The 26,609-nt window shown below is 41.5% G+C and overlaps 2 protein-coding genes across 3 annotated transcripts in view; one reads left to right on the top strand and one right to left on the bottom strand.

The window, feature by feature from the left end:
• The first annotated feature begins 4,400 nt into the window (after positions 1 to 4,400).
• Positions 4,401 to 6,729, top strand: LOC124259046 (cytochrome P450 3A24-like). The gene is made up of 3 exons (XM_046693126.1): positions 4,401 to 4,537; positions 5,765 to 5,915; positions 6,454 to 6,729. The coding sequence occupies exons 1-3, from the start codon at positions 4,401 to 4,403 to the stop codon at positions 6,556 to 6,558; spliced, it is 393 nt and encodes a 130-aa protein (XP_046549082.1). The 3' UTR covers positions 6,559 to 6,729.
• Positions 6,730 to 16,603: 9,874 nt separating this feature from the next.
• The window catches only part of LOC124259034 (protein-glutamine gamma-glutamyltransferase K-like), a 31,635-nt gene continuing 21,629 nt past the window's right edge, over positions 16,604 to 26,609 (bottom strand). The window contains exons 14-17 of one of the 2 annotated variants that reach the window (XM_046693114.1): positions 25,069 to 25,267; positions 20,948 to 21,108; positions 19,131 to 19,273; positions 16,604 to 18,646 (exon numbers count right to left, since the gene is read on the bottom strand). In XM_046693114.1, the coding sequence (XP_046549070.1) occupies positions 18,496 to 18,646; positions 19,131 to 19,273; positions 20,948 to 21,108; positions 25,069 to 25,267 (654 nt within the window). In that variant the 3' untranslated portion in view covers positions 16,604 to 18,495. Of the gene's footprint in view, positions 18,647 to 19,130; positions 19,274 to 19,480; positions 19,607 to 20,947; positions 21,109 to 25,068; positions 25,268 to 26,609 lie in introns of those variants that run through there. The other variant, XM_046693116.1, reaches the window with a different exon arrangement.

The raw sequence follows: 26,609 nt of genomic DNA, 5'->3' as shown, positions 1-26,609 counted from the left end.
GCTGTTCCCCTTCCAATGTACACACAGTTTATCCAACTGACCACTACCGTCATCTCAGTCCATCCGACTGTTCACCTTCCAATGTACACACAGTTTATCCAACTGACCACCACCACCTGAGTCCATCCGACTGTTCACCCTCCAATGTACACACAGTTTATCCAACTGACAACTACCGTCATCTCAGTCCATCTGACTGTTCACCTTCCAATGTACACACAGTTTATCCAACTGACAACTACCGTCATCTCAGTCCATCCGACTGTTCACCTTCCAATGTACACACAGTTTATCCAACTGACCACTACCGTCATCTCAGTCCATCTGACTGTTCACCTTCCAATGTACACACAGTTTATCCAACTGACCACTACCGTCATCTCAGTCCATCTGACTGTTCACCTTCCAATGTACACACAGTTTATCCAACTGACAACTACCGTCATCTCAGTCCATCCGACTGTTCACCTTCCAATGTACACACAGTTTATCCAACTGACCACTACCGTCATCTCAGTCCATCCGACTGTTCACCCTCCAATGTACACACAGTTTATCCAACTGACCACTACCGTCATCTCAGTCCATCCGACTGTTCACCCTCCAATGTACACACAGTTTATCCAACTGACCACTACCGTCATCTCAGTTCATCCAACTGTTCACCCTCCACTGTAATGGCAGTTTATCCAACTGACCACAACCGTCCTCTCAGTTCATCCAACTGTTCACCCTCCACTGTACACACAGTTTATCCAACTGACCGCTACCGTCATCTCAGTCCATCCGACTGTTCACCCTCCAATGTACACACAGTGTATCCAACTGACCACTACCGTCATCTCAGTCCATCCTACTGTTCACCCTCCAATGTACACCTCAGTTTGTCCAACTGACCAACACCGTCATCTCAGTCCATCCGACTGTTCACCTTCCACTGTACAAACAGTTTATCCAACTGACCACTACCGTCATCTCAGTCCATCCAACTGTTCACCCTCCACTGTACACACAGTTTATCCAACTGACCACTACCGTCATCTCAGTCCATCCTACTGTTCACCCTCCAATGTACACCTCAGTTTGTCCAATTGACCACTACCGTCATCTCAGTCCATCCGACTGTTCACACTCCAGATCGACTGTTCACCCTCCAGATACACACAGTTTATCCAACTGACCGTTACCGTCATGTCAGTCCTTCCTACTGTTCACCCTCCAATGTACACACAGTTTATCCAACTGACCACCACCGTCATCTCAGTCCATCCGACTATTCACCTTCCACTGTACAAACAATTTATCCAACTGACCACTGCCGTAATCTCAGTCCATCCGACTGTTCACCCTCCAATGTACACATAGTTTATCCAACTGACCAATACCGTCCTCTCAGTTCATCCAACTGTTCACCCTCCACTGTACACGCAGTTTATCCAACTGACCACTACCGTCATCTCAGTCAATCCGACTGTTCACCCTCCATTGTACACACAGTTTATCCAACTGACCACTACCGTCATCTCAGTCCATCCGACTGTTCACCCTTCACTGTACACACAGTTTATCCAACTGACCACTACCGTCATCTCAGTCCATCCGACTGTTCACCCTCCAGATACACACAGTATATCCAACTGACCGCTACCGTCATCTCAGTCCTTCCTACTGTTCACCTCCAATGTACAACTCAGTTTGTCCAACTGACCACTACCGTCATCTCAGTCCATCCGACTGTTCACCCTCCATTGTACATACAGTTTGTCCAACTGACCACTACCGTCATCTCAGTCCGTTCGACTGTTCTCCCTCCAATGTACACACAGTTTATCCAACTGACCAACACCGCCATCTCAGTCCATCCGACTGACCACTACCGTCACCTCAGTCCACCCGACTGTTCACCCTCCATTGTACACACAGTGTATCCAACGGACCACTACCGTCATCTCAGTCCATCCGACTGTTCACCCTCCAATATATAACTCAGTTTGTCCAACTGACCACCACCACCTGTGTCCATCCGACTGTTCACACACATAATTTACAAAAGTAATTCCAACAAAGAGTCACTTGATTGATTCTTTATTTCAGTAGAGATGTGAGTCAACGGCCCCTGGTACATCATTTATTGGCCCATTACATATAAGTATGTACATACATGTATAATGTATTCCAGAGAATGTACATGAGGTATGAGGTAGTTGGTTCACTTTACTATAGTGTGTCTCGGTTGCGAGGCATGGTAAATATAACAGGCTAAGTTTCTATCAACAGATGTTAGAAGACATAAGCATATTAAATTCTGCCACATAAGGATATTCATAGTATTTCTTGGCCATATATCGTTGACGTAGATTATCAAAAACTGTACAGATCAATAAAAATGATATTCTGTTCCAATATATCCACAGTTACAGACTTTACAAATTATTTCATTCCTTGGTACTTTGAGATATCTGCCTTCTTCAATGGCTAAATACATGTATATGTGTTACAGAGATGTACAAGAGGTGTAAGGTAGTTCACTTTACTATAACCTGTCTAGGCTGCGAGGCATGGTAAATATAACAGGCTAAGTTTCTATCAACAGATGTTTGGTTAGAAGACATGAGTATATTAAAGTTTGTCTCAGTAGGATATTCATAATATTTCTTGACAATGTATCGTTGACGTAGATTATCAAAAACGGCACAGATCAATAAAAAATGATATTCTGTTCTCAATATATCCACAGTTACAGACTTTACAAATTATTTCATTCCTTGGTACTTTGAGATATCTGCCTTCTTCAATGGCTAAATACATGTATATGTGTTACAGAGATGTACAAGAGGTATAAGGTAGTTCACTTTACTATAACCTGTCTAGGCTGCGAGGCATGGTAAATATAACAGGCTAAGTTTCTATCAACAGATGTTTGGTTAGAAGACATGAGTATATTAAAGTTTGTCTCAGTAGGATATTCATAATATTTCTTGACAATGTATCGTTGACGTAGATTATCAAAAACTGCACAGATCAATAAAAAATGATATTCTGTCTCAATATAACCACAGTTACAGACTTTACAAATTATTTCATTCCCTGGTACATTGAGATATCTGCCTTCCTCCATGGCTAAAGAATGTGAGCTACAGCGAAATTTAGCAAGTGCCAGTCGAAACTTATGGACTGTAATTACTGAAAGATAAAAGTCTGCTTCAAAAAGTTGTTTGTACAACATATACGAGGTAGACTTAGAGCTATTAACCAAACATGTATGCCATTCTTGTTCATATGAACATTTCAGACGGAAAACAAACTCTGAAAGAAAAACTTCAGCACGATCTCCTTTTTGTCTTTCCCAGATATATCCAAAACCATATTCATACAAAAGGGATCTTATTCCTTAAGTCCAGTTACATTTTCCATAAACTGACAATTGCAACAACATATCATAGCTTTTTTGGGGAAATCGGTAATCAGGCATATTAAGTAATTTTAACCAATATTTTATGCAATTTTTATAGACGGTTATATAAAGTGGGTATCTACCACATTCTCCTCGCACAACGTGATTGGAAGTTGCGGACTTAACGCCCAAAAAGCGTTTACACGCAAGAACATGTACTGATTCAATTTGCTTACAATATGACAGACCCCAAATCTCCAACCCATACATTAAAATTGGCACAACTTTAGAGTGAAAAATATTAAAAAATAGTTTCAAAGGCAGTGGCTTGATTTGTGACAATGAGCTCGTTTGGGAATAAGGCACGTTTGGCTTGTATTAATACATTATCAACATGCTTTGACCAAGACAGAGATTTTGCAAAAACAACTCCTAAATATTTATAGTGTGTAAGACATTGCAAATTACAACCTTTATAGTACCACTTTTCATGTTTAGAGAGTAATCCACCACTCTTGAAGACAATGACTTTGGTTAAGTTACTTACACTTATAAGGCTTCCACAATAAATGCCTTATTACATTAAACACAACAATTTTACTTTTCGATACATTTTATCTTAATCGCCATTTGGGTGCGTAATTAACAACTGTATCTACAACTGTAAACTGATAAGTGTATCATCAGCAAGTAATGTGGTAAAGTAACATAATATATGCATATTCCTGTATTTAACTGTCGAAACTCCGTTATGAGGTCATACACACATTATGTGATTGTTTGGTCGGCTATCTAGAAGTTGATGAGTCAATAATGAAGCATACGACTTCGGTGTTGATCAAGTTAAAGTAGCTATGCTATAAACAAGAAGTTCATATTCATAAAATCGTATGCATCATTATTAATTATGTTGACGAGGAAAAGCCAAGATGAGATAACTCTACCCAGACCTGTATCTTGTAGAACAGCAGCAATTTACTCATGTGTGGATTTGTTTTATTGCAGCATGGGTAGAGAAACAGCAAACACAGTTACCATCAAGGGTTACACTTTCCCCGAAGGTTCAACTGTTATCGTACCATTGTTGGAGATACAGAGAGACCCAGACTACTTTGATGAGCCAGATACCTTCCAGCCCGATCGGTAGGTACATCCGAGGGTTCTATTTTCAGGACATTTGTAGCTATACATGTATGCGTACTTAACTGGTTTCATTATAAGTGAGTGAGTGAGTTTGCATCAAATGCGCATTGATTAGAATCAATCCAGTCACGTGGCAGCATGACATCCTGATGTGGAAAAACAGAGATGATGTTGTAGAAATGTTAACATCTTTGAGGCGAACAAAAGAAGAAACACAGTCAGGGCAGAACTGGAGTTCGAATCCATGAACATGATCGGCCACTTCTAAGGGAGGCAGCTCTGCGCAGCGAATTGCGAATGACTGGAACACCTCAATTTCATTATGTCATGTAGTAGTCACAATCGTGGTGGATGTAGAAGAAGGTGTTGTAGTTGTTGTTTAAATGACGTAGCAGTAGTCTGAATTAATGATATCATTAATAGTTATGATTGATTTCGCTAAATTTCTAAATCATCGCTGACATTTGAGGAGATGGTGTAAATCTATCCGGGGTCCATGCAGGTAGCATGTACGTCCGCATGGTGCCTAGTACGGTGATCTGCCTTCAGTTGCTGGCGATCGATTGCCATTTTTTCTAATGTGTCGTGTATAGAAATATCGTTATGTGGTTAAGTGCTAGTTTTATATATCAATCTGTGATAATCTAGTTATTTTACTGTCCTTTGTTGTCAGGTATATATATATATATTTCGTTTATATTAATACAAAACTTTTAAAGTCCCGATATGGCTGAAATACTGCCGATGTGACTTAAATTTTTAACTCACTTACTTTGGCCGATTTTAACAAAAGTAGCAGAATGTAGTGGAGGCAAATAGGCGTTACAATGATTTGCTAGAGAATATACATTAGAAGATATATTAGTATTGAGATAATTTTGTAGTTGAATTTGGGGAATCTTGAAACAAGTATACTGTAAATCACGAAATATGATCTATATAACTTTTTAAAAGAAATGTATTTGGTGAAATGTGTTACAATGTTCAGAGAACATAAAATGTAAAATGTAGGGATAAGTGACAGTAATAATTGAAGTATGTGTTATATATCAATTAAATAGCTATAGTTAAGCTGTTCCTTACAATGAAGAATGAAAACAGATGTTGTTCAAAGTATCTGTTTCAGTGCCAATTTCAGTCGAAGACAACAGTATCACAAATGACGTATTTGTTTGCTGTTGTAACAGTATCACACAAATGTATCATTCATTCTTTGTTCGTCTTCAGATGGAAAGGCAGCATCAACCCACTTGCTTGGCTTCCGTTTGGTTATGGTCAACGTCAGTGCCTTGCAGTCAGACTGGCCATGCTCACGATGAAGATTGCCGTCATCCATGTCCTCAGAAGGGTTAAGTTTGCCACACATCCTGAGATGCCTGTGAGGGGCTTTTGATTCATTTAAGGGCTTCGTTGACGTTTCTTGATTGCCAATCATTCAGGTCATAACGAAAAATTACTACGTGTGTCTTTTGTACTCATTTCGTTGGTCGGAAAGAACTCCACAAAGATACCATATTGCAGGATCAGGCAAATGTACATAAACAGCTTCAAAGATTGCCACAATTATTAATTCCCAAGCATAACTCGATGTCTGTCGTTCATAATCATTTATTCTCTCAGCGTCCTATTACCAAATTTCACACAGGATATCAAGCACTTCTCGTTGTGTTCTGAGTTTATTTCTTTACAATGGGGAAGGTGATGTAGTAAGTCGATCAAAACTTTGTGGCAGAAGTTAACTTTTTACATTTTGGGGGGAATTAAATATTCAATAAAATCTACAAAACCCTCTCCACATTCATAACAAAATCTTTTGAAGTTGTGAAAATCCACGCCATACTCAATATTGTATAGGTTACAGATGTCTTTAACATAAAAAAAATGCATTAAAAAGGTACTGACATGTTACGTTGCAGAAATTGCTGGAGTTGCAGTACCCAACCATTGGACGAATTGTGCCAAAAGAGGCAATCAAGCTGAAGATAGAAGTCCGGGACCACACTGAACATTACATCGGTTAAAACTTGGGTCAGAATGCATTGTTGTATTCTTGTTTAAACCTGGATCAGCATGCATTGTTGTATTCGTGTTAAAACCTGGATCAGCATGCATTGTTGTATTCTTGTTAAAACCTGAATCAGCATGCATTGTTGTATTCTTGTTAAAACCTGGATCAGCATTCATTGTTGTATTCTTGTTAAAATCAGCCTGCAAATCTGCCTGCATTGTTGTATTCTTGTTAAAACCTGGATCAGCATGCATTGTTGTATTCTTGTTAAAACCTGGATCAGCATGCATTGTTGTATTCTTGTTAAAACCTGGATCAGCATGGATTGCTGTATTCGTGTTAAAACCTGGATCAGCATGCTTTGTTATATTGTTGTTAAAACCTGGATCAGCATGCATTGTTGTATTCGGGTTAAAACCTGGATCAGCATGCATTGTTGTATTGTTACTTCCTTTATCAAAAACTTGTATTACGTACAAGGTATGATATACGACGGGCTTGGCCCCATCGATCCATGTAATTTTAGAGTAGCACTTTATGGACTGCGTTCATTTTACAACCGGTATAGTCTAGATTAAACTATATGTGAAGGAAACATTAGACTGAAATGTGTCAAATGTCATATTTTAGACGTTATCATGAAGCGTTTGTCTGACGTCAGCCAGTTTTCACAAGAGCTGGTTTTCTCGGAAGTTGTTTTTTAAAAGCCAATAGCTGCAAATGTAAAGAAGGAAACGTCACGTTGTTGTGGTATGGAATATACCTTCCATAAGTTTATAATCAAATATTTCCAATTCTCCAAATGTATTCCTGATATACGCCGCCCATTACATAACGTTCATAAATGAGTTCACTGATCGCTATGCATGTGTATTCTTTGTGTTCAAAATTGATAAAATGATTAAAATCACTAGCAACGTATGCCCACATAATCACATAATTATGTACATAATCATTATATGTATTTGTATGTGAAAGCAAAATGAGTGAGTGAATTTAGTTTTACGCCGCACTCAGCAATAGTCCAGCTATATGGCGGCGGTCTGTAAATAATCAAGTCTGAACCAGACAATCAACAGAATGAGCATCTATCTACGCAATTCGGAACTGATGACATGTGTCAACAAAGTCAGCGAGCCTGACCACCCGATCCTGTTATTCGCCTCTTGCGCCACCATTGGGTTACTGAAGATCAATTCTAACCCGGATCTTCACGGGTCGAAGTGCGGCTGTATTGTATTGTATGTATCTCCCTAACCACCTCATTCGACAAGAATATTGTCAGTGGCCTGTTTCCCCTTATGATCGATAATAATAAACAGAGAAAGGAATCCTACTAGATCAATGGAACGTCGACCGTAACTCCGTGGTCAGGATGCACCAGTGATACAGAAATGGCAAGTGAAAATCTACCAAGAAACGTACTTTGAATTACAGACTCAGGGAGTCAGTGATCTGTCACTGAAATCCTAAACTAGAGAAACGAAAGCATCGTCTTATTGTTTTCTTTAGCTTTTTGTGACTCAGTGTATGTAGAGAACGAACAAAAATCACAAAAACATATACATTTGTGACCTACAGATACTGTCCTTTTGCAACTGCACTTTTGAACTGAGATGAGTCGTTCGACGCGGAACCGGGTGGATAAATGGTATATTTACTGTCGTGCCCAACCATGTACAGATGCTTCAAACATATGAACATTAAAACGTACTGACGTGTGAAGGCATATCTTCCTCTCTAGCACATGGTTTTAAGTTGTACACAAACCAGAGTAACGAGCACATGGTTTTCACTGGTACACAAACCAGAGTAAAGTCCCTTAGCTCAGTGCAAGCCATTTACTGAAGCAGTTATAAACTATCTTTATCATGCGCTCTCACGTTATTTATATGTTTAGAAAAAGCATTTAGCTTGTTATTCCCTTTCTTTCAGTTATATCTGCAGAGGTTGTGTCCACAGTAAGATCCGACTCTATCACGAACATATCACTATGAAATATTGATGATACAGGTGTTCGCGGAAAGGTGAACGTACGTAATGCGATCTGTTATGTGGTGCACAGATTACAAAGTCGAACGCAATAGAACTAGCTGGTAGAACAGCCAGGTGTGCGAGTTTCACATGTGAAATTGATCTAAATTTCACTACAAACTACACACGCTTGTTGATTACCCGGCTGATCTTCCAGCAAGTGTCTGTCGATTTCACGATGGAAAATCACCAATCAGCTTTTCTGACCCCTATGCTCCTTTGACTCATAAAAACGACAAAATGATTGGAATCCCTTTTGGTTTTATGATGATAAGTGCTCATTTTAAAAAATCCCCACTGAGTTCATACAAAACTATGCCCGTACAAGTATGACCATGAAAAGATTAATGTTGAATTTATTGGTGAATGTGAAGATTCAAAATGTCATTTTGGGTATTTGACAAGGGTATCTTACCGAGTTTGACCTCCATGTGACCGTATGACAGACAGCATTCTCCTCCTCATACTCCTTGTCAGCCTCCTGATCCTCTGAAGGGGCAGTCTACGCCATTCCTCGTGTAAAGCAGCTTCCAATTGGACCAGGTTACTTACAGGAGGATCCCTTTATTGCACACGACGACCAATCATGTCCCAGATATGTTCCAAAGGGTTAAGATCGGGGCTCATTCAATCGTGAGATATGTCAGGGGTATTTAAGTCCTTTGTGTATATAATGATGAATATGATGCAGTTCTGTTATACCTGCTACAATGACATGAATGTATAGAGAATGAGATGCATGTTGGAGCTGTTAGACACCTGCTGCAAGTTAGAAAGCGACTGCATACTTTTATGCAGGGCTGTGCAATATCACCAGTATTTACCGGTACAATATCTCGTGATACTATTATCGCGATGTGGTTCAAATTCTTCAATTCTCTGGTCATCCAGAGTTAGCTCCCTTTGAATTATCTGCCCTTGATTTCCATAGCAACAAATGTGCTCTAAAAGTGCCAAACTTTTATTTCTGTTGGTTTCATGTAACATTCGACAAGTGGATCTTGATAAGTGGCTCCAAAAGGGACAAATTTTCTACCAAATGCTGTAAGTTTTGTGGATTTCAATTATTTCAATGGTGACATTTGGAGGAATTAAGTGGCCTCAAACGGACCAATCTATTATTTTGACTTATTAAATGAGCCTCTGGCTCTGAGTGACCATTTCACAATTCACATTATATTGTTATATTTGTTTGTTTCATAATAGGACATATGTTATCAATTCATCATAAACGCCTAAGTCTTGTCAATTGTGTACCACTGTGTAATGACATTCTAGTCAAGGATCTTAGATATGAGATTTTCAGCCTAATTCATGTTTTTGTTTCATTTTGCAATAGTTGATGTGAATACATGTCTATAATGGAGTTGAATCGGAATGAATCACTGACATACAGTACCAATAATTACACACTGCAATTAAGTTTTTTCTGTTGTAGCAAACAACACTGACCATGAAAATCATGTTATACTATTACCTTCATCATTATGTTTGCAAGTTTCTGCTGCAAAACCTTCATCAAACATTTCACATGAGTGAGTGAGTGAGTGAGTGATACGCCGCTTTTAGCAATATTCCAGCAATATCACGGCGGAGGGACACGGGCTTCACACATTGTGCCCATATGGGAAATCTAGATGTTTCTAGATTAGACAAACAGATCTGTAACCCGTAGAAGATCCGGGTTAGAATTGGTCTTCATTAACCCATGCTTGTCGTATGAGGCGACTAACGGGATTGGGTGGTCAGGCTCGCTGACGTGGTTGACACATGTCATCGTATAATAATTTCATAGATCGATGCTCATGTTGTTGATCACTGGATTTTCTCGCCCAGACTCGACTATTTACAGACTGACGCCATATAGCTGGAATATTGTTGAGTGCGGTGTTAAACAACAAACAACCCAACCAACAGATCTGCGTTTGTGAGTCGAGACCGTCTCTTGCTGCTGTATTTAAAGATTTGGTGGACGTAATTATTGGTTTATGATACCTTCGGTGACGACACTGTGACTTCTGATGGCGTCATTGATAGGTACTTCGGATTACGTCATAATGGCGTAACTTCCGGTCCGTATCTCGTCCGCTCCAGGAAGGCCAGGTGTTATCCCTGATTGGATATGATTAGATATTCCAGTTTTGTATCAGTGGTACTGGGGCTCACCTTCTTCTTTAATAGACTTTCTTTGCATCGGCTAAGTCTAAAACTTTATGTATAAGTAATTTATTTGAATTGGTACTCCCGGAAGGTAAAGTCACTGTAACTATGTTCACTTTTTCTTCGACAGGGCCTTCACAATCTGAAAGGCGAGATCTAATGTTTTCCTTCATTCAATTGAACAACTGAACGCACTTGAAGACCCGGGATTTGAATTGGTCTTCAGCAGAGAAGTGGTCAACCTAATAGAGAACGGGTGGCCAGACTCGTTGACTTTATTGATGCACATTCTCCAATCAAAATTAAGCAGACTGATTTTTTGTTAACGGTGCCAATAACTGGACTGACTGGTTATAACTCGATTATTTACAGAGTCCGGTGTTTAACAATCACCAACCGGCGTATCCCGTCCAGAGTCTTGTACCACAAAGCCAGCTGAACGCTGTGTTATGGCATGGGAGTAAGGACTAGTTTTGAGCTAAGATAGTTTTGTACATGTGACCCGAGCGGCCCTATCCACAAAACGTTCGAAGCCTATGATAAAGTGTAGTGTTACGTAAGGTCGTACCATACGAACGCTTTGTGGATCGAGACCCAGGAGCCTACTGACGTATTTGGTTTGTTGTTTAAAGACGCACTCAGCAATATTCCCACTGTATGCCGGCGATCTGTAAATCCAGTGATAAACAGTATGCGCATCGATCTACGCAATTGGGATACGATGACATGACATGTGTCAACCAAGTCAGCGAGCCTGACAACCCGATCCCGTTAGTCGCCTCTAAAGACAAGCATGGGTTACCGAAGATCAGTTCTACCGGTTACGGGTGTGCCAGGACTCCGCTGTCATCCGACTTTAGGTTAGAGTGCATCTTTATTCTCCAACATCGGCAGCCGATGGATCGGGTGTTCGTCACCTTAATGTCAGACTGATTTTTTTATCTCATGTCCCAAACATCGTTGAACGGCTACCATAGCCCAACTGGACTGACTGGTTATAACTCGATTATTTACAGAGTTCGGATCGGTGTTAACAATCACCAACCGGCGTATCCCGTCCAGAGTCTTGTACTAACAAGCAAGCCAGCTGAACGCTGTGTTAAGTGGCATAACGGGAGTAAGAGACTACAAGTGTTTGAGCTAAGATAGTTTTGTAACCATGTGACGCCGAGCGGCACTAATATCCATAAAACGTTCAGAAGCCTCATGATAAAGTGTAGTGTTACGTAAGGTCGTGCCATACGAACGCTTTGTGGATCGAGACCCAGGAGCCTACTGACGTATTTGGTTTGTTGTTTAAAGACGCACTCAGCAATATTCCCACTGTATGCCGGCGATCTGTAAATCAAGTGATCAACAGTATGCGCATCGATCTACGCAATTGGGATACGATGACATGACATGTGTCAACCCAAGTCAGCGAGCCTGACAACCCGATCCCGTTAGTCGCCTCTAAAGACAAGCATGGGTTACCGAAGATCAGTTCTAACCCGGATCTTCACGGTAGTATTTGACACTGCCTCATAGACGATAGCTATAGACATCTACCAACATCAAAGCAACAGCAAATCATTAGTTGAGGTTAGTGGTGATATATTCAGTGTTAAACCCGAGAAGATCCGGGTTAGTCTTCCGCAGCCCATTCTTGTCGGAGGTTAGGTCTCATGCAGTTAGCTTTGCTATCTTTATCTCATGTCCCAACATCGGCAGCTGACGGGATCGGGTTCAGGCTCAAGCTATCTTTATCTCATGTCCCAACATCGGCAGCTGACGGATCGGGTGTTCAGGCTCGCTATCTTTATCTCATGTCCCAACATCGGCAGCTGACGGATCGGGTGTTCAGGCTCGCTATCTTTATCTCATGTCCCAACATCGGCAGCTGACGGATCGGGTAAGTTCGGGCTAGCTGTTTTATCTCATCGGGTGTTCAGGCTCGCTATCTTTATCTCATGTCCCAACATCGGCAGCAGACGGATCGGGTGTTCAGGCTCGCTATCTTTATCTCATGTCCCAACATCGGCAGCTGACGGGATCGGGTGTTCGGGCTCGCTATCTTTATCTCATGTCCCAACATCGGCAGCTGACGGGATCGGGTGTTCAGGCTCGCTATCTTTATCTGATGTCCTAACATCGGCAGCTGACGGGATCGGGTGTTCAGGCTCAATATATTTATCTAATGTCCCAACATCGGCAGCTGACGGGATCGGGTGTTCGGGCTCGCTATCTTTATCTCATGTCCCAACATCGGCAGCTGACGGGATCGGGTGTTCGGGCTCGCTATCTTTATCTCATGTCCCAACATCGGCAGCTGACGGGATCGGGTGTTCAGGCTCGCTATCTTTATCTCATGTCCCAACATCGGCAGCTGACGGGATCGGGTGTTCAGGCTCGCTGACTTAGTTCAGGCATGTCATCGTAACCTAATTGCATTGATAGACAGGATTGTCTGGTCCAGACAGAAAATTCTAAGGCGTTACACAACAAGCAGAAAAAAGGTTCTCTTTCAATAGATTGGGGCTATGTGTACTCTTAACAGGTCCATAACATTTTCAAGTATACTGGTGATTCATAACGTAAGTTGACTCATGTATTTCCACATATTTTCCAACAAAGAGATAGCATACAGTGTATAATTAAGACTGCTAGACAGACCGGGCACCGGGCCCGTGGCTGGGACGAAGATCATGCAGAACTGCAACCATTTCTGCATGATATTAGCGCTAAATATCACACAACAGATGTGAGCACTAATAGTGACATACACTTCTAAACAGAACGGTCTCGTATAAAGTTACAGTATAACGTCTCATTTGCCCTATCCACAAAACGTTCGAAGCCTATGATAAAGTGTAGTGTTACGTAAGGTCGTACCATACGAACGCTTTGTGGATCGAGACCCAGGAGCCTACTGACGTATTTGGTTTGTTGTTTAAAGACGCACTCAGCAATATTCCCACTGTATGCCGGCGATCTGTAAATCCAGTGATCAACAGTATGCGCATCGATCTACGCAATTGGGATACGATGACATGACATGTGTCAACCAAGTCAGCGAGCCTGACAACCCGATCCCGTTAGTCGCCTCTAACGACAAGCATGGGTTACCGGAGATCAGTTCTAACCCGGATCTTCACGGTAGTATTTGACACTGCCTCATAGACGATAGCTATAGACATCTACCAACATCAAAGTTAACAGCCAATCATTAGTTGAGGATAGTGGTGATATATTCAGTGTTAACCCCGAGAAGATCCGGGTTAGTCTTCCGCAGCCCATTCTTGTCGGAGGTTAGGTCTCAGTTAGCTTTGCTATCTTTATCTCATGTCCCAACATCGGCAGCTGACGGGATCGGGTGTTCAGGCTCGCTATCTTTATCTCATGTCCCAACATCGGCAGCTGACGGGATCGGGTGTTCAGGCTCGCTATCTTTATCTCATGTCCCAACATCGGCAGCTGACGGGATCGGGTGTTCAGGCTCGATATATTTATCTCATGTCCCAACATCGGCAGCTGACGGGATCGGGTGTTCAGGCTCGCTATCTTTATCTCATGTCCCAACATCGGCAGCTGACGGGATCGGGTGTTCGGGCTCGCTATCTTTATCTCATGTCCCAACATCGGCAGCTGACGGGATCGGGTGTTCAGGCTCGCTATCTTTATCTCATGTCCCAACATCGGCAGCTGACGGGATCGGGTGTTCAGGCTCGCTATCTTTATCTCATGTCCCAACATCGGCAGCTGACGGATCGGGTGTTCAGGCTCGCTATCTTTATCTCATGTCCCAACATCGGCAGCTGACGGGATCGGGTGTTCAGGCTCGCTATCTTTATCTCATGTCCCAACATCGGCAGCTGACGGGATCGGGTGTTCAGGCTCGATATATTTATCTCATGTCCCAACATCGGCAGCTGACGGATCGGGTGTTCGGGCTCGCTATCTTTATCTCATGTCCCAACATCGGCAGCAGACGGATCGGGTGTTCAGGCTCGCTATCTTTATCTCATGTCCCAACATCGGCAGCTGACGGATCGGGTGTTCAGGCTCGCTATCTTTATCTCATGTCCCAACATCGGCAGCTGACGGGATCGGGTGTTCAGGCTCGCTATCTTTATCTCATGTCCCAACATCGGCAGCTGACGGGATCGGGTGTTCAGGCTCGCTATCTTTATCTCATGTCCCAACATCGGCAGCTGACGGGATCGGGTGTTCAGGCTCGATATATTTATCTCATGTCCCAACATCGGCAGCTGACGGGATCGGGTGTTCGGGCTCGCTATCTTTATCTCATGTCCCAACATCGGCAGCAGACGGGATCGGGTGTTCAGGCTCGCTATCTTTATCTCATGTCCCAACATCGGCAGCTGACGGGATCGGGTGTTCAGGCTCGCTATCTTTATCTCATGTCCCAACATCGGCAGCTGACGGGATCGGGTGTTCAGGCTCGATATATTTATCTCATGTCCCAACATCGGCAGCTGACGGGATCGGGTGTTCGGGCTCGCTATCTTTATCTCATGTCCCAACATCGGCAGCTGACGGGATCGGGTGTTCAGGCTCGCTATCTTTATCTCATGTCCCAACATCGGCAGCTGACGGATCGGGTGTTCAGGCTCGCTATCTTTATCTCATGTCCCAACATCGGCAGCTGACGGGATCGGGTGTTCAGGCTCGATATATTTATCTAATGTCCCAACATCGGCAGCTGACGGGATCGGGTGTTCAGGCTCGCTATCTTTATCTCATGTCCCAACATCGGCAGCTGACGGGATCGGGTGTTCGGGCTCGCTATCTTTATCTCATGTCCCAACATCGGCAGCTGACGGGATCGGGTGTTCGGGCTCGCTATCTTTATCTCATGTCCCAACATCGGCAGCTGACGGGATCGGGTGTTCGGGCTCGCTGACTTAGTTCAGGCATGTCATCGTAACCTAATTGCATTGATAGACAGGATTGTCTGGTCCAGACAGAAAATTCTAAGGCGTTACACAACAAGCAGAAAAAAGGTTCTCTTTCAATAGATTGGGGCTATGTGTACTCTTAACAGGTCCATAACATTTTCAAGTATACTGGTGATTCATAACGTAAGTTGACTCATATATTTCCACATATTTTCCAACAAAGAGATAGCATACAGTGTATAATTAAGACTGCTAGACAGACCGGGCACCGGGCCCGTGGCTGGGACGAAGATCATGCAGAACTGCAACCATTTCTGCATGATATTAGCGCTAAATATCACACAACAGATGTGAGCACTAATAGTGACATACACTTCTAAACAGAACGGTCTCGTATAAAGTTACAGTATAACATCTCATTTGCCGGATAAACCTGTATTTTGATATGGCTTGTACGTACAATGTACGTGATAAACGGAACAACGATGGCACAAGCAATAATTCTCTCTGCCTAGGTGCATCCCTAACGTATGATAGAAAACGATCGTGAGTTCGAATCCCAGTATCGTTCAGATTACCGCATTTCCTCAATTTTCCGTATTTTTCAACAGACTTCCAGTCCCGGCGCTTATTGGAGATCCGGCCCTTATTGCGCTTAACTGGATGTAATTAATTGTTAGTGATCTAGCTCGGGATCCCGCACATATTTATATACATGAAACCCCCTGATTGCAGCTTCGACGATTACATAATACCCATCAACCCATGCCATGTGGAGGACAGGAATTTATAATGAATCTATTTTTGGATCAAGGGAGAGAGAGAGAGAGAGGGGGGTGGGGTGGGTGGGTGTTTGGGGCAAAAGTACAATATTGAACGGTAGCAGATCTGCGCAGAACACATGCGCACTAATAAGGGTACACGCGAACTGACAGTGAGTGAGTGAGTGAGAACATATACCGACAATAAGGATATAGCACTTTAATTTCTATAAAAGTATAATTTGGATACAAACTGTCATGTAAATCATCTTGTAAATATAACACTATAAAGATCACACAGTTTATAGCGCCACAAGGCATCAGCAACAGCACAGAAGCAACAACATTGAAGGTGTACATAATACGTATGTAACTATTCTACACTTAAGCCCATTCTACATTTAAGGTCACAACATACGTTCAACAGGTACATCAAGCGTATGTTTAAACGAAAGCAAACAAGAAAAACAACATATTATAACAATGTACAGTTATGCACTGAGGCAAGGAACACAGGGCATATTTTGGAGTTGAACAGCGAATTTAACTTTAAGGTCGTATTGTATTGCATCGTGTTGTCGGTTGTCCTGTAGCCATCAAAAGTCCCCATCAAACGACGGCTGTGATCCCCGAAACGTAAAAGATCTGTGGCGATAGTTAGGGCTGTGACGGGACAATGCCTAAGATAATGCATCAGTCTATCAGTTACACGTGACGGAACAAGTCCTTGTTGTATCTTCAGGACTCGGGTAGTGAAAATTACTTATCCGACCCATGTACTCGGTTAACCTACCCCCATCCATCGTGGTAGCACTATCGGTATTTTTACAAGTAGATTCAGATGGATAGCTTTTTACAAACAGCGACAGGCCAGTTTTCATAAAGCGATTTCAGAGCAGCGATTCTCGTCACTCAATCATGTAACATATATTTACGAAGGTCGAACCCCTAAGGCATTGTGAAAACCTGCCCTCATTTTGGTTGGCTGAATAAAACTGTCTCAGCTAAATAACCTTGGTCAGTCTGAATGGAGGAACGGAACCGCAGACCCAGTTTTAGTAACACACCCTTGCGACCAGGGTCCCGTTGTACAAATCAGCCTTAAGCGAAGTCGTAGATTTAGCTATGGGTGTAAGATCACCTTAGCTCTAAGATCGCTTAAAAAGCGACTAACGTGGTACTATGAATCATGTAGCTCACCTTCCCACTGACAATGTCATTCTAACATACGTGACTGCATCAGCTGTGTAACATATGTGTCGAACCTGGCAGCTCTATAATGTAGACACCGGAAGATGGAACTGATGTAATGTTGCAAGGCATGAACACCAGTTGACTCTTTATAAGTTGAAGACATCCCTTTTGACATACAATTTTATGGACGACAATCCCTTGTAACAATCCCTTGAAACAAATATTTAACTCGTAAAGGTAATACCATGTGAGTAGGAACAGGTACATGACGCACTTTTCATGCGAAACATTTGCATAATGTTCGCAAATATGTCAGCCAAGAAATGTTTCTTTGATTGTGACGTTATGATGCGGGTATGATGGTTGTAGTGTGAACCAAAGTTTGTTTCGGTGAAAGTTTTTCGCCTTATAGCGTTTGGATAACATTTGTAATGTTTAGAAATTTCAAGTGTCTACATTCTTGCCTGTCATATTAGTTGACATGGAATAGAATCAAGCTTAGAGAAGCCCAGAGAGTCCTTATATGTGCCCATGACAGTCCAAAATATTTACGAATATAATTCTCAATTCTTTTATCGATTATGGTATGCTGGAAATTCTTAACCTCGTGTGGTTGCAGCTGGACCAAAGACAGTGCAACCGCTTCAAGGCTTATGATTCCAAGCAGGTACGCACCTTGGTGCAACATGGTTTAAACCCAGCTGACTCACTCACTTAACATAAGAACATGTACATTTAATTGTCGTTGGGAACAGCTGAGGGCATTTGTCAATGGATCTGCAAGTTGCAATTGGTTTTAGAAAGGGTTAAGTGATAAGAGTACATTGAAACAGTGCAGATATTGTATGAAGATCTAGGAAGAGTCCTGATGGCAGCCTAAGGACACGCATGATCACTGGGGTTCTAAGCCACCCTGACGCTGTATGTTCCAACAATGGACCCGAGCTGGTCGGACTCAAGACTAAAGCTGGCTTCCCTCTTCCTTTGGCTGCGGGGAAAGACGGTGGGGGACATCTTGATAACCTTACTCCAGGTATCCCCAGGGCGAATCCTCCTGAAGGACACAAGTCAACATGGTGAGGTTTGGTGAGAAGAGATTTGGTGAGGTGAATTAAGGTTTGATCAGGTGAGATTTGGCGAGGTGCGGATTGGTGAGATTATATGAAGTTGGATTACGCGGGATTTGGTGAGTTAGATGAGGCGACTTATTGCAAGGTTTGTTGATATGGATATGGTGAGGTGAAGAGAGTCCAGTTTGATGACGTTTGGTGAGGTGATGGTTGGTGAGATGATATAAGGTTGGATGAGGTAAAATTTGGCGAAATGAGATACTGAAATGTGGCGAGGTGAGTAAAACATGAGTTTATCATACCACTACTAAAAAAACATATTCTCCATTAGGTCATCACCCATATTGTTATGTTTCTCATCCATCAAGAGATTGTCAAAAGAACTACATAAAACTACTAGTTTCTGTGAATGTGTAGGTTATTTCAGAAATTTAAAGGCGTTTTGATATGTAGATGTATGTGCCTTACTCTATTTTGATGTCTTTGACGGGATACACCATTTTCATGTTGCCTTCAGTCTCCACCGTACAGTTGGTCATCAGGACGGGAAGCGGGTTGGTGAAGGAGATGTCCACCTCTACTGTCTCCCCGGCTTTAACAGTGGAAGGACCCTATATAACACAGGACATGAGACAGTATATATACATATATATTGATGGGAGCGGGTTGGTGAAGGAGATGTCCACCTCTACTGTCTCCCCGGCTTTAACAGTGGAAGGACCCTATATAACACAGGACATGAGGCAGTATATATACATATATATTGATGGGAGCGGGTTGGTGAAGGAGATGTCCACCTCTACTGTCTCCCCGGCTTTAACAGTGGAAGGGCTCTAGATAACAGAGGACATGAGGCAGTATCTATACACATATATTGATGGGAGCCGGTTGGTGAAGGAGATTTCATTCTCTACTGTCTCCCCGGCTTTAACAGTGGAAGGACCCTATATAACACAGGACATGAGACAGTATATATACATATATATTGATGGGAGCCGGTTGGTGAAGGAGCTGTCCACGTCTATTGTCTCCAGTGGAAGGACCCTATATAACACATGAGACTGTAATTAGCTATAGAATACAGCCAATGGATGGAAGCGGTATCCGTTGGAGTCTTATGCAGAGAGAGATTCCCTTTGTTGGGTTTTACGCCCCTTTATAAATATTCTTGCAAAATCACGGCGGGGGACACCAGAAATGGGCTTTACACATTGTACCAATGTATGGATACCGGGCCTTTGACGTGACGAGCGGACGCTTTAACCACTGTGCTACCCCATCGCCCTGATGGTATGGAGGAACTACTGGGCTTATTGTAATCCTTACAAAAACAGCAGTCTTGGGTACCGAAAACCAGTGTCTTACAAGTAGATACCCGAGACATTTACACGTTTGAGCAAAACTGAAAATATATATTGAACAACAATTAAGCGAGGATACAAGCCTAGCCCAGCAGGAGTGGCTTCCCTTTGATATTCAAGCTGGTGAACCAATGGACGACTGCGAAATGTACATTGACACAGCATGTGTAAGCAATTGTCATTTTGCCGATAGATAGTTAACCAATTAAGAACAGGTTTCAGTTGGAACTACACCTGTTGTTGTCCCTATTAGTGCGCACACTCCAGAAATTATTATAATGTTTAGTTAATGTTTGTGAAAGATTAAAACAGGTTTTTCGACAACTGAATTAAGGAATGACATTATATATGATGGTATGTGTTTTCGGCTGATAAATATCTTTTATTAGGAACATATACTAGATCAGGAGCAAAGAATATTGTTGAATTGTTGAATTGTAAGCAGATACTGGTTTAATCAGTCGTTTTTTTAAAACTTCATTTAATTTTTATTTGTTTAATAAGAATATTTTTTCTTTTCCAACAGTGTGACAGTCGTTATTTATTTGCACCCGTGAAGATCCGAGTTAAAATTGGCCAATAGTTGTCTTAAGAGGCGACTAACGAGATCGGGTGGTCAGGGTCGCTGACTTGGTTGACACGCCATCGTATCCTAACTGCGTAGATCAATGATCATGATGTTGATCACTGGATTGTCTGGTCCAGATTCTATATACAGACTGTCGCCATACAGCTGGAATATTGCTGAGTGCGGCGTCAAACAACAAATGTTATTTATATCAACCACTGGTTTGTCTGGTCCTGATTCGGCTCTATACCTGGATTACTGACGACTATATCACATGGAATATCAGTCACTTCACTGTAGAGCTTAATGCTGAATGCCTACATCAAGCTGACCACAGCGGTAAATAACAAACATACCTTTATCACAATATCGGGTCTGCGAAGCCGGAAGGACAGCGTCTTCGTGACGATGTTTTCAGTCTCCTTGACAGTCGCCACAGCCTCGATGTGGAAGTTGAATCCGTCTTTGGGGTGCGCCATTGCCTGCTTTGGCGTCACACTCACGCCGAATTCACGACCTTATAACGCAAACAAATAAAACAGCTATACGTAGCTACAACATTGCCCCGACTCTCTCCCGCTTGTAATATCCCAGCATAGTTTACGATATGTGTTCGTTTGTTGTTTAACCCACCACTCAGCAATATTCCAGCTTGTAATATCTCAGCATAGTTTACGATATGTGTTCGTTTGTTGTTTAACCCACCACTCAGCAATATTCCAGCTTGTAATATCTCAGCATAGTTTACGATATGTGTTCGTTTGTTGTTTAACCCACCACTCAGCAATATTCCAGCTTGTAATATCTCAGCATAGTTTACGATATGTGTTCGTTTGTTGTTTAACCCACCACTCAATATTCAATATTCCAGCTTGTAATATCCCAGCATAGTTTACGATATGTGTTCGTTTGTTGTTTAACCCACCACTCAGCAATATTCCAGCTTGTAATATCCCAGCATAGTTTACGATATGTGTTCGTTTGTTGTTTAACCCACCACTCAGCAATATTCCAGCTTGTAATATCTCAGCATAGTTTACGATATGTGTTCGTTTGTTGTTTAACCCACCACTCAGCAATATTCCAGCTTGTAATATCTCAGCATAGTTTACGATATGTGTGTCGTTTGTTGTTTAACCCACCACTCAGCAATATTCCAGCTTGTAATATCTCAGCATAGTTTACGATATGTGTTCGTTTGTTGTTTAACCCACCACTCCAGCAATATTCCAGCTTGTAATATCTCAGCATAGTTTACGATATGTGTTCGTTTGTTGTTTAACCCACCACTCAGCAATATTCCAGCTTGTAATATCCCCAGCATAGTTTACGATATGTGTTCGTTTGTTGTTTCGTTTGTTGTTTAACCCACCACTCAGCAATATTCCAGCTTGTAATATCTCAGCATAGTTTACGATATGTGTTCGTTTGTTGTTTAACCCACCACTCAGCAATATTCCAGCTTGTAATATCTCAGCATAGTTTACGATATGTGTTCGTTTGTTGTTTAACCCACCACTCAGCAATATTCCAGCTTGTAATATCTCAGCATAGTTTACGATATGTGTTCGTTTGTTGTTTAACCCACCACTCAGCAATATTCCAGCTTGTAATATCTCAGCATAGTTTACGATATGTGTTCGTTTGTTGTTTAACCCACCACTCAGCAATATTCCAGCTTGTAATATCTCAGCATAGTTTACGATATGTGTTTACGATATGTGTTGTTTAACCCACCACTCAGCAATATTCCAGCTTGTAATATCTCAGCATAGTTTACGATATGTGTTCGTTTGTTGTTTAACCCACCACTCAGCAATATTCCAGCAATATTCAGCAGCGATATGTAACCCACCATCCCAATATTCCAGCTTGTAATCAGCATAGTTTACGATATGTGTTCGTTTGTTGTTTAACCCACCACTCAGCAATATTCCAGCTTGTAATATCTCAGCATAGTTTACGATATGTGTTCGTTTGTTGTTTAACCCACCACTCAGCAATATTCCAGCTTGTAATATCTCAGCATAGTTTACGATATGTGTTCGTTTGTTGTTTAACCCACCACTCAGCAATATTCCAGCTTGTAATATCTCAGCATAGTTTACGATATGTGTTCGTTTGTTGTTTAACCCACCACTCAGCAATATTCCAGCTTGTAATATCCCAGCATAGTTTACGATATGTGTTCGTTTGTTGTTTAACCCCACACTCAGCAATATTCCAGCTCTAGGGAGGCCAGTAAATGATGAAGACTATACAATCCAGTGATCAACATCATGCGCATCGATCTACGCAATTGGGATACGATGATATATGTCAACCAAGTCAGCGAGCCTGACCACTCGATCCCGTTAGTCGACTCTTACAACACACATGGGTTGTTGAAGACCAGTTCTAACCCGGATCTTCACGGGCATGTACGATGTGTGTCTCATATGACAACATTGTTGCCTCTGCTAGTAATATCACTACGATTAGTTTCCATCACAAGGGATATCTATTTCAAATCACGAACTATGAAGGATCTTGTTAGTAATATAAGTTCTCATTTAATTATTGCATTTTTAAAAGAATTAGATTTGATAACTGATTTGTAAATATATATTTTATGATTGGAAGTTTGAATTAATAACTCAGATTGTTAGTGGCTGTACCTCAAGGGGGTTTAAAGTACTGTAAAATTATTCTCCTCCTGAGAGGATACGTAAGTCCACAAACATTCAAAGTAAATTGAAACTCCCCGCTGTTTTAAATCGTAGAATATGTGTGTTTTTAAATGTATGGCTAGATGTGTCTACGTTGCTAACGGCTGAGGGGATGGTGTAAATCCAGCTAGGGTCCATGCAGGAAGCAAATGCACTGTAAGTCCCCATGGTCCCTAGTATGGTGATCTACCTTCAGTTGTTGGCAATCTATAGCCTGTTTTTATATTTTGTATTGTCATTTATAGTTCCAATATTTTAGATTTAATTGCTAAGTTTAAATGGATATCTGTGATACACTAGTAGTTTTACTGTTCTTCGTCAACAGGTATTTAATGTCTAACTTTATTGATCTTTACTATAATTATAAACTGTTCTCGTCACGATATGGCTGAAATATTGCCGATGTGACGATAAATATTAACTCACTCACTCACTCTACGATTAGTGCCTGCATTGCTGAATGTACTCTCTATGTAATATCTGAATACATATCTCTCACATGACTACAATGTCGCACCGTCCCAAAAACTTTCAAAGTAAAATTTCACGTACCAAGTTTTTAAACGTAGTATTTTTGTTCTTTTAAATTCCGGCTTAATTATCCTACAATCGCCAGCGGCTGAAGGGATGGTGTAAATCCAGCTAGGGTCAATGCAGGTAGCAAAAGTAATGTAAGTCCCCATGGTTCCTAGTATGGTGATCTACCTTCAGTTGGTGGCAATCTATAGCCCATTTTTATAGTGTGTTGTCCCCTATAGTTAAAATGTTTTAGATTCAATTACTAGTTTTACATATATATCTGTGATTCTCTAGTTGCTTTACTGGTTTTTTAATCTCTATATATATTCTATTTCAATGTCAAGTGTTCTCGTCACGATATGGCTGAAATATTACCGATGTGACGTTAAATAATAACTCACTCACTCACTCAATGTCGTACCGATTTCCTGCCGCTTGTAATGCCCATGATCCTGCTTTCATTTGCAACAATGTTGAATATACTCTCCTGTCTGTATTATCTCAGTAAAGTCTACGATACCTGCTTTCATTTGGATCAATGTTGAATATACTCTCCTCTCTGTAAAATGTCAGTAGAGTCTACCATATCTGCTTCATTTCCAACAATCTTGAATATACTCTCCTGTCTGTATTATCTCAGTAGAGTCTACGATATCTGCTTCATTTCCAACAATGTTGAATATACTCTCCTTTCTGTATTATGTCAGTAGAGTCTACGATATCTGCTTCATTTCCAACAATGTTGAATAAACTCTCCTCTCTGTAATATCTCAGTACAGTCTACCATATCTGCTTCATTTGCAACAATCTTGAATATACTCTCTTGTCTGTAATATCTCAGTACAGTCTACGATATCTGCTTCATTTCCAACAATGTTGAATATACTCTCCTGTCTGTATTATCTCAGTACAGTCTACCATATCTGCTTCATTTGCAACAATCTTGAATATACTCTCCTGTCTGTAATATCTCAGTACAGTCTACGATATCTGCTTCATTTGCAACAATGTTGAATATACTCTCCTGTCTGTATTATCTCAGTACAGTCTACCATATCTGCTTCATTTGCAACAATGTTGAATATACTCTCCTGTCTGTAATATCTCAGTAGAGTCTACCATATCTGCTTCTGATATCTCTGTAATATCTCAGTACAGTCTACCTCACGTGCCTACAATGTCGCACCGACTGGCTGCTACCTGCATTATCTCAGTATATGGTTGTCACGTGACTGCTATGTTGCACTTACTCCTTCCAGGCTCTATAGTAGTTGTATCCGCCGACCGGGCAGCCGTCCCTGTCACGACACCGAAGTACGTCTTGTAGAAGACTTTGACAGCCAGGGAAACAGTACGGACGTCGGTGCCGTTGTTGATAGCGTTAACATTGACGTCAAAACCGTTGCCGACGAGGACGTCCCCTATGTCGTTGATGCGCAACTCTACACTCTAGAAATCAAACAAAATTATTGTGTGAAACGCTCTGCTACTGTAATTAGAGTGATTTTTAATAATAATGTATGATCACAATACACAAATGAAGTTACAGTTTCAGAAATGAGACAGTAGAGTGTTCCTTTCCCCTGAAGATCCGGGATATAATCGGTCTTCAGTAACCCATGCTTGTCGTAAGAGACGACTGACGGGATCGGCTGGTCAGAATCGCAGACCTGATTGACACATGTCATCGTGTCCCATGCCAATAGATGCTCATGATGTTGATCACTTGATTGTTTTGTCCAGACTTGATTATTTACAGACCGCCGCGGCGTTAAACAAGCAAATGCCTTTCGTCTATTGATTGCTCAAAGCATTTCTGTACATATCTGAGGTCACAGGGGCTGACTAGATGGCGTTCGCTTGTCACGCCTTAAACCCTGGTTCGAATGCCACATGGGTGCGACTTCCCGCGATATTGCTCACAATGGCGTTAACAAATCCTCTCACACAAACGCACGTGCGCGCGGAGTCTGTCAAGATCAATAAAACAGATAAAGGAAATAAATATAATCTCAGCACCTGGGTCAAATTTCAGTTACTACTTTTACGCAAAACTAGGAAAATAACTCTCAAATCCGTTTCAGTCTATCAGTCGATAGCTACCGTGTTTTGTAGCATATTATTCTATTTAAACATGCACCATTTGCTTTAAAAAGAGATTGAGCACAGTAGGGTTTAAAATCAGGGAAGGTATATTGTATAAGTGGTGACTTTAAAAGAGTAAGCGATCGAGACAAGAGAAGGCTCCCAATGAGAACAAATATGCACATTTAACACACTTGCTGGATCCTGGAACGCCTAAGGGATGCAACTCTGCATACGCAATAGACACTGACCATCCGTGGCTGCTAATCCCTAAAATATACTCATGCCAATAATGGTTGTCACCCCCCCCCCCACCCCAACCCCACCCTCTCCATGAAAACAATTGAAGGGGGTGACAACCATTATTGGCATGAGTATACTATACTATACAAGACATATATCAGTTTTTAAATTAGATGTACATGTTCAGGCAAGGCCTTTTTAATTTAAATGGGTTTATTTGTTACAATAAAAATAATATATTCAGAGACAAAGCGTTAGTCTAATACTTTTATATCAAGAACATGATATCAAAGTTGACAAAACTATGCATTTATGGCCTATATTTAGTCATTTTAAATAAATTGGGGCATTTTGTCTACCCACCTGGGGCAATTTGACCAAAACTCCAGGGCAATTTGACCAAATTTGCTGGGGCAATTTGTAGCGGGGGCAATTCGACTGGCAATCTGACTTGATTTAATTT

This window comes from Haliotis rubra, unplaced genomic scaffold (assembly GCF_003918875.1).
Source record: "Haliotis rubra isolate DU_JTF1 unplaced genomic scaffold, ASM391887v1 Scf708, whole genome shotgun sequence".
NCBI lineage: Eukaryota > Metazoa > Mollusca > Gastropoda > Lepetellida > Haliotidae > Haliotis > Haliotis rubra.
The sequence above is the reverse complement of the archived record's forward strand: the minus strand, read 5'-3'. Positions and strand labels throughout refer to the sequence as shown.

Coding starts and splice junctions, on each gene's coding strand:
- LOC124259046 (XM_046693126.1), top strand. CDS start 4,401: ATGGGTAGAGAAACAGCAAACACAGTTACCATCAAGGGTTACACTTTC. Junction 4,538..5,764: donor GATACCTTCCAGCCCGATCG/GTAGGTACATCC, acceptor GTTCGTCTTCAG/ATGGAAAGGCAGCATCAACC. Junction 5,916..6,453: donor CCACACATCCTGAGATGCCT/GTGAGGGGCTTT, acceptor GTTACGTTGCAG/AAATTGCTGGAGTTGCAGTA.